The 13,083-nt window shown below is 29.9% G+C and overlaps 2 protein-coding genes across 3 annotated transcripts in view; both read left to right on the forward strand.

Annotated features, from left to right (window-relative positions):
- The first annotated feature begins 1,265 nt into the window (after positions 1–1,265).
- Positions 1,266–6,114, forward strand: LOC123272979 (nucleolar protein 10). The gene is made up of 10 exons (XM_044740044.1): positions 1,266–1,444; positions 1,520–1,565; positions 1,680–1,894; positions 1,968–2,104; positions 2,201–2,413; positions 3,356–3,584; positions 3,683–4,367; positions 5,279–5,531; positions 5,812–5,911; positions 5,991–6,114. Exons 1-10 carry the CDS (start codon positions 1,376–1,378, stop codon positions 6,090–6,092), a joined length of 2,049 nt encoding a protein of 682 aa, XP_044595979.1. The 5' UTR covers positions 1,266–1,375; the 3' UTR covers positions 6,093–6,114.
- A 130-nt stretch (positions 6,115–6,244) lies between these two features.
- LOC123272982 overlaps positions 6,245–13,083 on the forward strand; it is a 19,004-nt gene continuing 12,165 nt past the window's right edge. The window contains exons 1-5 of one of the 2 annotated variants that reach the window (XM_044740049.1): positions 6,245–6,460; positions 6,720–6,827; positions 6,887–7,125; positions 12,036–12,413; positions 12,490–12,670. In XM_044740049.1, coding sequence (XP_044595984.1) covers positions 6,458–6,460; positions 6,720–6,827; positions 6,887–7,125; positions 12,036–12,413; positions 12,490–12,670 — 909 coding nt within the window. In that variant the 5' untranslated portion in view covers positions 6,245–6,457. Of the gene's footprint in view, positions 6,461–6,496; positions 6,636–6,719; positions 6,828–6,886; positions 7,126–12,035; positions 12,414–12,489; positions 12,671–13,083 lie in introns of those variants that run through there. The other variant, XM_044740048.1, reaches the window with a different exon arrangement.

Raw genomic sequence — 13,083 nt, forward strand, 5'->3', positions numbered from 1 at the left:
CAATAAGATCCCATCAAAAGCGACAAAAGCCACTTAGAAACCAATAAAATTTATGGGTTTCTAAGTGGCTTTTGTCGCTTTTGATGGGATCCTATTAAAAATTTTAAACAGGGATTGTATGACAAAAAAGATGGAGGATTTAATTAAAAGAAATAAAAAACAAGTTAATATTTTATAATAAATATTTATTATAAACTAACACAAACGCGGGTAATCGTGTTGCGCTCTTTTAACATGGCTATTTGAATTTGTGTTATTCAGCGCTAACACAAACGCGGGTAATCGTGTTGCGCTCTTTAACATGGCTAGAATTTGAATTTTCGCGCCAGCATTTGCATATATTTTCATGCTTATGATATATTCGACCAATCACGTTACGAATAGTTTGATGCCACATACATTTCATCTCAATTTTATATTAGGATTTTTGTGTGTATTTATTCGATAATAAACTAACACAAACGCGAATAATCGTGTCGGAGATATTTTTTATTGGGATATTTTGTCCGGGGATATTTTATTGGGGATATTTTGGCACGAGGATATTTTGTCTGAGGATATTTTGTCTCGAGGATACTTTGTCCGGGGATATTTTGTCGGGGATATTTTGTCCGAGGATGAAAACGCCTGATACCCAAAAAAGGTTATAAGAGCCAGTACTGCAGAGCCTGCGAAAGCGAACCTGAAACCTTGAATCATCTCATTTCCTGCAGGCAAGCTCTAAATTTATGCTCTAAAAAAATCCAGTCCGAGATTCAAACATTAACAGACGGAAGGTATGGTGCGGATCTAGATACACTTTGGAGAACACTCCTTAGAGGCCCACCAGTAAGTGCTATCTGTGTCCTCTTTAAAAAAATCCACACGAAAGAAAACCAGTTAGTAGCTGAAAGAAATAACATCTAAACGAGTGTAGTAAGCAGTGCAATCTAGGTGACAAAGAAGACTGTGATGTTTTTATACTTCCTAAGAAAAATGTTAAATGTAAAATGTTAGATTATAAACAAACTATCATCCCTTATTGAGTTCTTGATAAGTATATGAGATTGTCTATATAAACAAAAATGTAACAAAGTTTGTAGAACAGACTGTACATCTGGTAAAAATATAATAAATAATTAATTAATTTATTATGATATACTAAAATCAGCTGACATGTGAAAATTTTAATGATTTTCATAAAAGTTAATTATAAAAAAAATATTTTTAAAAAACTTGTACTTAATATAGAGACGCGCGCTTGCGCGCGCATGTTATGTCTGGTTATTACAAGTATACACATTACAGACCAGTGGTAGTCCACGTGTTGGTTGAAAAGTTCTATTTTGAGCAAGTGTTATTAACTAAAATAATTTTATTTAATTAATAAATCAAGATGATACCTGTCGCGAGTCCCAATGATGTAAAAATTTATAATCTCAGCGCCGGAGTTTCTATTCCTGAGGTAATTTATCTTGTCATTTATTAATTAACCTAAAAATAATTTATTAACCAACTATTTTTTTTTTTTTTTTTTTAGTGGATACCTGCTGAAAAAAGAAGAAGATTAATAAAAAAACATGCACGTAAGTTTTTTTTTAATTAAGTGAACAATTGTTTATTATTGTTGAATTTTTTTTTTACTTAAACAGCTGATTGTTTTTAAACAATTGAATTAAAAAATTAAAAACTACTTTTAGGTCTACGGAAAAATATCCAACTTATCCAGGACTTTGACATGCCTCAAATCAGTTCGTGTATTAAAATGTCTAGAGATGGAGAGAGTATTTTCGCGACTGGAGTTTATAAACCGCGGGTCAGATGTTTTGACACCAAGGAACTGTCGATGAAATTTGAACGTTGCTTTGATTCAGAAGTTGTTAACTTTCAAATATTATCTGATGATTATAGTAAAGTAAGTTCGATTTTGTATCTATATTTATAATGAAAAAATTAAATGGATTTTAATTTTAATTATTAATTTTTAGCTGGTGTTTTTGCAAAATGATAGACATGTAGAAATCCATGCAGCGCATGGAAGGCATCACAGACTGAGGATACCAAGATTTGGTAGGGATTTGGAGTACCATTATCCTTCTTGTGATTTATTTATTGTAGGAGTCAGGTAATTTTGAAAAAATCTTTATTATCATTATTAACTTAATTATTATTATTATAACTGATAAATATTGAGTATGATTTTAATTTTTATTTTTTACAGCAATGAAATCTACAGATTAAATTTGGAGCGAGGGCAATTTTTGAAATCATTCGAATCAGAGTCCTCGGCTATAAATAAATGCGCTATTAACCCAGAGCATCATCTTCTGGTTGTAGGTAACCAGGAAGGAAAAGTTGAAGCCTGGGATCCAAGGATTAAAGATAAAGTCGGTAGTTTAGACTGCGCTTTTTATCTCGCAACACAAAATCAAAGGTAATTAAATTTTCTTTAATGATAATTCTTTTGGGTGATTATTTTTAAAAATTAATTAAATTAGCAACCTTGCAGTCACTATGTGACTGTCGGGACTTGTGAACCATAAATAAATAAAATTTTGCTTTATTAAATAATGAGTTGTGTTGAATTGCACTGTACTTTCTTAAATATTGACGTTTTTAAAGATATAAGCTCATCCCGATGTTACACTCATCAAAAGTTTTCATTTGAGTACCCACATACATTTTGATATATTTTTCATATATACATATATATATATAATATATATAAATATATGAAAAAATTGATATGGGTACTCAAATGAAAGGTCTTGGTGAGTGTAATATCGGGATGAGCTTATATCCTTAAAAATGTCAATAATTAAGAAATAACTTCGTATCTTGTGAAATATTGACATTTTTTAAGATATAAACTCATCCCGATGTTACACTCATCAAGACCTTTCATTTGAGTACCCACATCAATTTTTCATATATTGATATATATTATATATATATATGTATATATGAAAAATATATCAAAATGCATGTGGGTACTCAAATAAAAGCTCTTGATGAGCGTAACATCGGGATGAGCTTATATCTTTAAAAATGTCAATAGTTCACAAGATATAAGGTCATTTCTTAACCCTTCGTCACTCGCGTCTTTTTTAGTTTCTCGCTCGCGATCTGCTCATGACGCGAGTGACGAAGGGTTAATTATGTATCTATAAATAGAGCATTTTTGAAAGCAGCCGAAATACTTATCATCATAAATTGACTATTGGTGAGAATGATATGAAACCTTGAAAAGGCACAACTCCAGGTCAAGACCTTTCTAATGATACCAAATTTAACCATAAAAACCCATTTTATCATATAAATACACTGGCCATAAGAATTTTCTTATTCTCTTAATAATATAGATTATTGTTTGTAGTATGGATGAAGTACCATCAGTGACATCTCTAAAATTCCAAGATGGATTAACAATGGGTGTAGGAACGGCGACAGGTCAAATATTACTCTATGACATCAGATCTAACAAACCTTTCTTGGTAAAAGATCAGATGAACGGTTTGCCAATCAGAGGACTTGAATTTCATAATCAAATGGATCTAGTTTATTCAATGGATAGTTCTATAGTTAAAATATGGGAAAAGAACACGGTATGTTTAATTAATTAATTATTTAAATGGTAAATTGCTTAATTAAAGTTGTTTTTAATTAACATTTAACACAAATTAAATTAAATTTTATTAAACAGGGAAAATTGTACACATCAATACAATCAACAGCAGAATTCAATGACTTGTGTGTGGTACCAGATTCAGGCTTACTGTTCATCGCTAATGAAGATCCAAAAATACAATCGTATTACATACCGAACCTTGGACCTGCACCTTCCTGGTGCCATTGGTTGGACAGTATGATTGAAGATATGGAAGAAACTAACTTTGAAACCGTGTACGATAATTATAAGTTTGTTACTGAAAAAGAGTTGGAAGAATTAGGATTCTCGGATCTTAAAGGCACGAATATGTTACGAGCTTACATGCATGGTTACTTCATGGACATTAGGTTGTGGCGTAAAGCTATAGACGCTATAAAACCATTCTCTTACGAGGAGTTCAAGAATAAAAAGATCCGCGAGAAGGTTAATGAAGAACGTGCTAGTAAAATCCACATTGAGAAGCTTCCTGAGATTAATAAGGAACTTGCTTTCAAATTGAGCGAAAATAAAAAGAAAGGATCTATTGGTTTGCTCAAGGACGATCGTTTCAAGGGACTTTTCAGTAATCCAGATTTTCAAGTCGACAAAAACTCAGAAGAATATGTTCGACACTTTCCAGTTGTTGCACAGCTGGATAAAAGTAAACAGAAACAATTACGCGCTCTTGAAGCTAAAGAGTCTAAAGAAAAAATACTTACTGCTTTTGATGAAGATGAACGTAAGTATTTATTATTATTATTATTGATAATGTTTTATTTTTTTTAACAAAATTTTTTTCTTCATAATCAAAAATTTAATAATAATAATTATTATTATTATTAATATTATAATTGTTACTATAATACAATATTATTATTATAAATAATAGCAACTATTATTATTATTATTATTATTGATAATGTTTTATTTTTATTAACAAAATTTTTTTCTTTATAATCAAAAATTTAATAATAATAATAATAATAATAATAATAATAATTATTATTATTATTATTATTAATATTATAATTGTTTCTATAATACTATGTTGTTATTATAAATAATGGCAACTATTATTATTATTATTATTATTATTATTATTGATAATGTTCTATTTTTTTTAACAAAATTTTTTTCTTCATAATCAAAAATTTAATAATAATAATAATAATAATAATAATAATTATTATTATTATTATTATTAAACATTATTCTAACATCGATGATTTTACTTATTAAAAAACATTTATTATTTTAAGCCAACTTTCCCGATCCGTTTTGATGATAGACTATTTAATTTTTATTTATTAATTATTTTTACCACAACCGAAAAAAGTTTCACTGAGTAAACAATTACATCTTTACACAATTTGTCAAAATCAAAAAATTAAAATTTTTAATTATTGTATATTCACCCGGAGATGGTATGAGTGCTCATACCGAAAAAATGTTGTGCTAAAAATAATTAATAAAAAAATTAAATAGTCTACCATCAAATCGGATCGGGAAAATTGGTTTAAAATAATAAATGCTCTTTAATAAATAATAATAATAATAAATTTTTTAGAATTATTATTTTTTAATTATATGAAAAAGAATGAAAAATAATTTAGAAAATTTATAATTTTATTTTGTTTTTTATCTATAAAGAACGCGAAGACTCTGATGAAGAGTTACTGCGCCATGACTCAAGTTCCGACGACGAGAAACCCTGGACTGAGGAATTTAAAAAGAAGTATCGGCAGTTAAAGAGAAGTAGAAGAGAAGCTGAAGAGGATGAAAATTCAGACGATGATGAAAAAGAAAAATCTGAGGGTAAAGTTCTGAAACAGCCAAAATTCGTTGAAGTTCAAGAGGGTGTGGAATTCCGCAGAGGAAAACCCTTTGTGTCGACAAAAAAAAGGTAAGTTTTGTTTATTTATTATCCGAGCTTGGTGTTGCTACTAGTCTATTATTTAAAAAAAAAATTATTTACACTCTAGAAAAAAATTAATATCTTTATAAGTGATTTATAAATTTAATTATAAATAATAGATAATTTTTAAATAAAAAAAAAATTATGATGCTGAAATGAGCAAATATTTAATAATTTTTGTTTTTTTTAATCAATAGAAACTATAAGTAAATTAATTTTTTTGTATTTATTACCTGCGTTTGCTAATACACGATTAATTTATTTTTAGATCAACGTTCGATGGAAAATCGAAATTCGAAAGCAATTCAGATAATATTAAAATGTCCAGAGGGAGCAGAGAGATGACATTTAATATCAATAGCAATAAGGTAATTATTAAAATTTAATAAATTAATTAAAAAAATTTTCTTTTGTGAATTTAGTTTAACTTTGTGTAATTTATTACAGAATAAATTTGGAAAAGGTAGAGGTGCCGGTAGAGAGCACAATAGAGCTCATTTGAAAGGCGTTTTACGACCTGCTGGTAACATTGGGAAAAGAAAATATTAATAAATAATATATTTTATTTAAATATGATTTTTATTCATTTTTAATCCTCTGTACATATATTAATAAAAGATTACTTTAAAACTAGCAGTGTGTATTTTTATCGATGCGCTAACAGGTGTCAATTTATTGTAAGATACTTGCAGAGATAAAAATATAATCACTTGTTAATAAAAATTAGTATCGGTTGTAAAAAAAATATATAAATATTCCACACTCAGTGTAAGAGAATATCGCCTGAAAGGTGAAAAGTCATCTCAAGGGTGATAAAAATTTAGCAATGTATTGTAGAATTTTTAAAACCGAGTTTATGTATATTGACCGACAAGTACGTGGGGAATGATATTTTTTTTTTTGTTATTATTACAATGGTAAGTTACAATAAGTTCTTATTAGACAACTACTTTGAACTGATCTCTTCTCAAATTTCATTTTTTGCATTGTAAAAAAAAATTCATAAATTACAAACTAAAATTAATTTTTGATCACAATCTCGATATGGGACGCACAGATAAAAATGATATATATTTTTCGGATCATAAAAATGTAAACAATTACAATTTATAGTTATTGTAAATCAATTCAATAACAATGAAATAAAATTTTGACATCAGAGTAGTTTTTTTTTAGACAAACGTCGACGCTAGCAGTTCATATGGAAAAGACTCATCTGAAGTTCAGCATCTTGTGGAGCCACACTCATCAGTGCTATCAGATTTACAATTACGTAGCACAGAGGTATTTTTGCTTTTAAAAAATTATTTAATTAAAATAATAATGAGCAAATTTTTAAACAGGCCGGATTAATAACAGAGACGCCAGATTATGAAAATTTAAGCACTTCTGCAGTTCTTCACTACTGCAAATGCAAAATCTTGAGACCTTACCTTCGACTTCTTGCAGTAATGGGTCTGAAGCCCACCAATTCAGACTCTGATCATTTTTCGAGGTACTGCGTACTCTCAAATTTTCATACTTTTCAAGTAACAATATTTATGTGCATAGGATATATTCTTCAGTATATGGCTTGCTTCAGGTAATCTACAATTTTTTCATTCATGATCATAAACTTTAAGCGGTTATATTATTCACGTAATAATTACCGTATATTAATTTTAATATATATTTATATATTTAATATTAATTATATTTATAATATTCACGTAGAAATTACCGTAACTCCTATTCTTTCCCGCTTCACAGCATTATTTATATTTGTTTTTACAAAATGTTTGCCGTAAGATGGACGGTGTGGCTTAATGTATATAGAATAAGCGAAAGGAAATTTAGTATAGACCGGATAGCTCAAATGGTAGAGTAGCCGACATGTCTTCGGAAGGTTCTGGGTTCGAATTCCAGTCCGAGCTATCTAATAATTTTTTCTCGCATATTCTATAAACTCACATTAAGATGATCCTCTCCACATAACTTTCTCAATCCTTTCCTACCAATATCCTGTTACGTGAATGTGGAACGCTTCACGTAATAATTACCGTAACTCCTATTCTTTCCCGCTTCACAGCATTATTTATATTTGTAAAATATAATAATATATAAATATTATAATTAATATTAAATATATAAATATAATTAATATTATTACGTTATATCCACTTGTAAGTTCGAAAAAATGTGTTTTTTTGTTAATTTTTTCTGGAGAGGCTTTTGTTATGTCCGCCCGAAAATTTTTCTTTTTATTTAAAATTCCCGCTTTAGATGGAAGACCCACCTATGCGCGAAAACCACCTTAAAATTAATATCGTTGCGACTGCCGACTGACCGATGGGGATTTCTGCAAGCTAAGCAGCGGGAACTTTTAAAAGAGGCGGCAACCACCGCCCAATGTCTTTTAACTAATTCAATTCAAGTATCTTTGTTAACTGACCCGCGTTCGTAGAGGCTTTTGGTTTAATTTGCGCTGCACTTAGATCAAGCGGGTCCCCGTTAATACGGCGAACGTGATAAAATTAAATTCAGGTCTTTTAATTAATTTGCACTGCACTTAGTTAAAGCGGGCCGCCGTCTGTAAGGGCTTTTGTTCTAATTTGCGCTGCACTTAGTTCAAGTGGGTCTCGGTCATCCGGCAGACGTAAAATAGATAAGTTCGTTAATATAAGGGATTAACCGTTTAATTTGCTCCGCATTTACATCGGTTTGAATCCGTTAAGTTTAGTTATTATTCGGTCAGTTACGCACTTTTTCCTGCGGGAAACTGGAAAGACGTTAACCGTAAATTAAAGTGTAAAATTTCAATAAGTAGTTTATAAGTGTTAAATAAAATTATTGTGAAACGTATAACTGATTGCTGCTGTTCTAATAAAAACCAACTACACAAATCTCGAGTCGTTCTTTACTGAAAGCAGCCCTTGATCATCCATTCCTGGGCCTCAAATTCAACATCCAGACTCGAGAGCGCTTCCAGCCGCCCTTCAAGGCCCGGATCAGTAAGAAACAAGTCATCTAACGGTAAGTGGAAAGTAATTTATTAAATTCAAGAAAATCAAATCTCTACGAAAATTCTCAGTCTCTTCAAAAGGCGTGGTATTTCGTCTCTCGAAAGCTCCCACAACAAATAATTTAACAACGAGAATTAAAACCCCTCGTTGTGTATTCTTAAAAGTTAGTCCGATTCTCCACCGTTACCTCGCTACCGCATTTTCAACGCCTACGGACATAACATAAGAAAACTGGTGGCAGCGGTTGGATTCGAACACGAAATTTCTATCGTTCTCTTTGAAAAACTGAGGAATTTTTAAATAATTTCGAAGAAATTCTAAATTTCAAAATTTTTACTTTCGGAAATATTTTTGCGCTATTTTCTATTTGCGATTTTTCTAAATTTTTCAAAACCAATATAAAAACATATTCCTCTTGAAATATCTCTAGTATTTCCTAAAACAAAATTTTTTTTTGTTAGCAAGTTGTCAATTTCGAAATCATCAAATATAATTTATACATACCTTGGATCAAATTTCGAAAATTTATTTTTAACATTCGCTGATCTCGGGGTTTCCGTATAACAATTGATCGCGTTGGCGACTCCGTAATACGATACTCGCGAGCTCGTTTCAGTCAAGACTCTCGTCAGCAAGTTTATTAATATCCTAAAAAATAAAAGTCCAAGCATTATTACAATTATATCAATAAATTGCCATCAGCAATTTTAATTAAATAAATATAAAATTTTTTTTTTTTTTTTGTGGAATTATTTCATTCCTGATACACAGTAGTTTTCGGAGAAATCTTTATGTAAAAAATAAAGTTCTGAATCCTCTGTGATCTAATTACCTATTAAATTTCCAGTTTTCTTATGTTATGTCCGTAGGCGTTGAAAATGCGGTAGCGAGGTAACGGTGGAGAATCGGACTAACTTTTAAGAATACACAACGAGGGGTTTTAATTCTCGTTGTTAAATTATTTGTTGTGGGAGCTTTCGAGACGAAATACCACGCCTTTTGAAGAGACTGAGAATTTTCGTAGAGATTTGATTTTCTTGAATTTAATAAATTACTTTCCACTTACCGTTAGATGACTTGTTTCTTACTGATCCGGGCCTTGAAGGGCGGCTGGAAGCGCTCTCGAGTCTGGATGTTGAATTTGAGGCCCAGGAATGGATGATCAAGGGCTGCTTTCTCAGTAAAGAACGACTCGAGATTTGTGTAGTTGGTTTTATTAGAACAGCAGCAATCAGTTATACGTTTCACAATAATTTTATTTAACACTTATAAACTACTTATTGAAATTTTACACTTTAATTTACGGTTAACGTCTTTCCAGTTTCCCGCAGGAAAAAGTGCGTAACTGACCGAATAATAACTAAACTTAACGGATTCAAACCGATGTAAATGCGGAGCAAATTAAACGGTTAATCCCTTATATTAACGAACTTATCTATTTTACGTCTGCCGGATGACCGAGACCCACTTGAACTAAGTGCAGCGCAAATTAGAACAAAAGCCCTTACAGACGGCGGCCCGCTTTAACTAAGTGCAGTGCAAATTAATTAAAAGACCTGAATTTAATTTTATCACGTTCGCCGTATTAACGGGGACCCGCTTGATCTAAGTGCAGCGCAAATTAAACCAAAAGCCTCTACGAACGCGGGTCAGTTAACAAAGATACTTGAATTGAATTAGTTAAAGACATTGGGCGGTGGTTGCCGCCTCTTTTAAAAGTTCCCGCTGCTTAGCTTGCAGAAATCCCCATCGGTCAGTCGGCAGTCGCAACGATATTAATTTTAAGGTGGTTTTCGCGCATAGGTGGGTCTTCCATCTAAAGCGGGAATTTTAAATAAAAAGAAAAATTTTCGGGCGGACATAACACTTTTTATTGGATATATACATAAAATATATGAACATTTAGCGAATTTAACGTATTCTGAGAATTCATATTTTGTTAATAAAAAATATTGGGTTCCGTCGTTCCTGTAGAAGATCTCCTGAAGGTCCTCCACAAAAAGGTGTCTGGCGGTGAGGAAGATCGATATCTCTGATCCAAATTATCAGAAATAAAAAAAACCAAAAGGATTACTTTTAGGATAGATAAATACAAGTAATGATCGAAGAAATAGTCAAAATTTTGATTTTAGACAAAATGGCGGCTTCCCAACAAAAATTCTTTTTTTGCACGAAAATTTACACTTTAAAGAGGCTTAAAAAATCGAAATTTTTATCAGAAACTTTATTCCTTCTATCATTACCTGACAAAAGTATTTAAGAAGATCCTGTGAAAATTTCAAGTCAATCAGTCAAGTGGTGTCGGAGAAATATTCCTCACCGACTTTGAAAACATCGTTTCGAGAAAAACGCATTTAAAGTTTTGGCTAATTATTTAAACTACCTTCAAACGCTCGGAGACGTCTTTACAAATACGCTCATTACTCCGAAACTATTTACCGGATTACTTTGAAATTTACAGACAATATTCTCGAATATATATACATTCAAAAAATGCAAAAAAAAAATTTCGATTTTTTCAAAATTACAAGTGGATATAACCCCTTAATTATGATACGCTGAAAAAAAAAAATTAATATTACAGTTCTCCCTCCTTGAGATATATTAGCTGTGTCTCAATTTTTTCATTAATTACTAACAAGAGAAAAAAAGATCTGTTGTATCTTAAGGAGAGAGAACTATATACTCAAGAGAAAAATTCTTGAACCTTTCAAATAATTTTGAAGAGTTTAATTGTCTTGAATCAAGACGAAAAATTCTTTAATCAAGTAAAATTTACTTAAATTTTTTATTTGAGAATTTTTCTACTCAAATTAAGAAGATAAAGTTCTTCAAAATTATTTACTTGATTAAAGTTTTTTTTTTTGTAAATTGAAATCAGCAGACATCTGACAATTTTTGAAAATTTTACAACAAATCAATTATAATAAAAAAAATATTTTTAGAAATTTACACTTAAGGTAAAAGACCCACTTATTGACACTGGCCTAGTTGTTTGACACTTGCAATTTTATTAAAATTAAAAAAATAAAATGTTCTTAAAAAATCAATTATCTTAAAATTTATAATTAAAAAATTATATTTATTAGAGTTGATTTTTTTTTTATTAAAATAAAATTGCAAGTGTTGATAACTGGGTCTTTTACCTTACTATTTTTTTTTTTTATAATACTGAAATTGACAATTTTTTAATAAATAAATTACAGCAAAAAAATTCATTTTACAAAAATTCTATTCTTACAAGCTTTAAAAAATCAAAAGTACAATTTTTTGAAAATTATTTTCTAGACTTAATTATTATATGAAAAATTCAAAAAATTGTCAAATGTCTTCTAATTTCAATGTAATTTTTTTTTAATTTCTTCGAATGAAATTTTTTTACTAAAATTATTTTATAATGATTAAATTATTATAAAAATAAAAAAAAAATGTAAGATGTCTGTTAATTTCAGTATCATACTTCAGTTTAATTAATAATAATAATTTACAGAAGAGATCGTGGATTTTGCTACAAACTTTTGCCAGTCAAGTATGAAGTAATTGAAAACATAAATCGCGCGCAAGCTTACGAGCAAATTTGCTACGGAAATGCAATTTTCAGCTACTTAATTCCCAGTACTCTTCATCTGGTAGCGTACTTGTACACTGTTTACTTGTTCCGCATCCAAGAGAATGAACAGTTGCCCAATCTAATGGAGAGAGCATTCTTGCTGTCTTCTAATTCCGTGAATCGAGGAAATCAGAAGAAACTTGTAAGAATCTTATGGTTTTTTATTGGACTCAGCGTTGTCTGGATGACAATGGCTTTGATTACTGTCAATATCATGATGGCGCAAGGAACTATTAGATTTCAATGGCTTGACAAAAGGTGAGTAATAGCAGCCTTAAATAAAAATTATTAATTCTACTTACTGAAAGAAAAATAATAAAAATTTTGCTTCTAGTCCAAAACAATTAAAAGAAATTTCTAAAGTATTTTTAATTATTTGTACTTTGTGGCATGACATGGTCCAGGGTACAATAATTACTAGCTATTGTTTACAAGGTCAATTACTGGTAGCGCATTTGTCATTTCTCAAAGTTAGACTACTTGAAAATACTCTTCCAGCTACTGATTGGATGAAGGTACGTACTGCAAACAAAAATAGTAAATTAAATTCAGCTAATTAATAAATTAAAATTAATTAATTAAAATTAACAATCAACCTTGCAGTCACTATGTGACTGCCGTAACTTGTGAACTATAAATAAATAAAATTTCGCTTTATTAAATAATGACTTTTGTTAAATTGCACTGTACTTTCTTAACTATTGACGTTTTTGAAAATATAAGCACATCCCGACGTTACAATCATCAAGAGCTTTTATTTGAGTACCCACATGCATTTTTGATATATTTTTCATATATTCATATATATAATATATATTTTAAAGATATAAGCTCATCCGGATATTACACTCATCAAGAGCTTTCATTTGAGTACCCACATGCATTTTGATATATTTTTCATATATTCATATACATAAATATATGAAAT

The sequence above is a fragment of the Cotesia glomerata genome, linkage group LG10 (genome assembly GCF_020080835.1).
Source record: "Cotesia glomerata isolate CgM1 linkage group LG10, MPM_Cglom_v2.3, whole genome shotgun sequence".
NCBI classification, from domain to species: Eukaryota; Metazoa; Arthropoda; class Insecta; order Hymenoptera; family Braconidae; genus Cotesia; species Cotesia glomerata.

What these genes read in the sequence shown, in the direction of transcription:
- LOC123272979 (XM_044740044.1), top strand. Translation starts at nt 1,376, where the DNA reads ATGATACCTGTCGCGAGTCCCAATGATGTAAAAATTTATAATCTCAGC. An exon ending in CCGGAGTTTCTATTCCTGAG is followed by an intron (nt 1,445 to 1,519) that starts GTAATTTATCTT and finishes TTTTTTTTTTAG; the next exon opens with TGGATACCTGCTGAAAAAAG. An exon ending in TTAATATCAATAGCAATAAG is followed by an intron (nt 5,912 to 5,990) that starts GTAATTATTAAA and finishes AATTTATTACAG; the next exon opens with AATAAATTTGGAAAAGGTAG.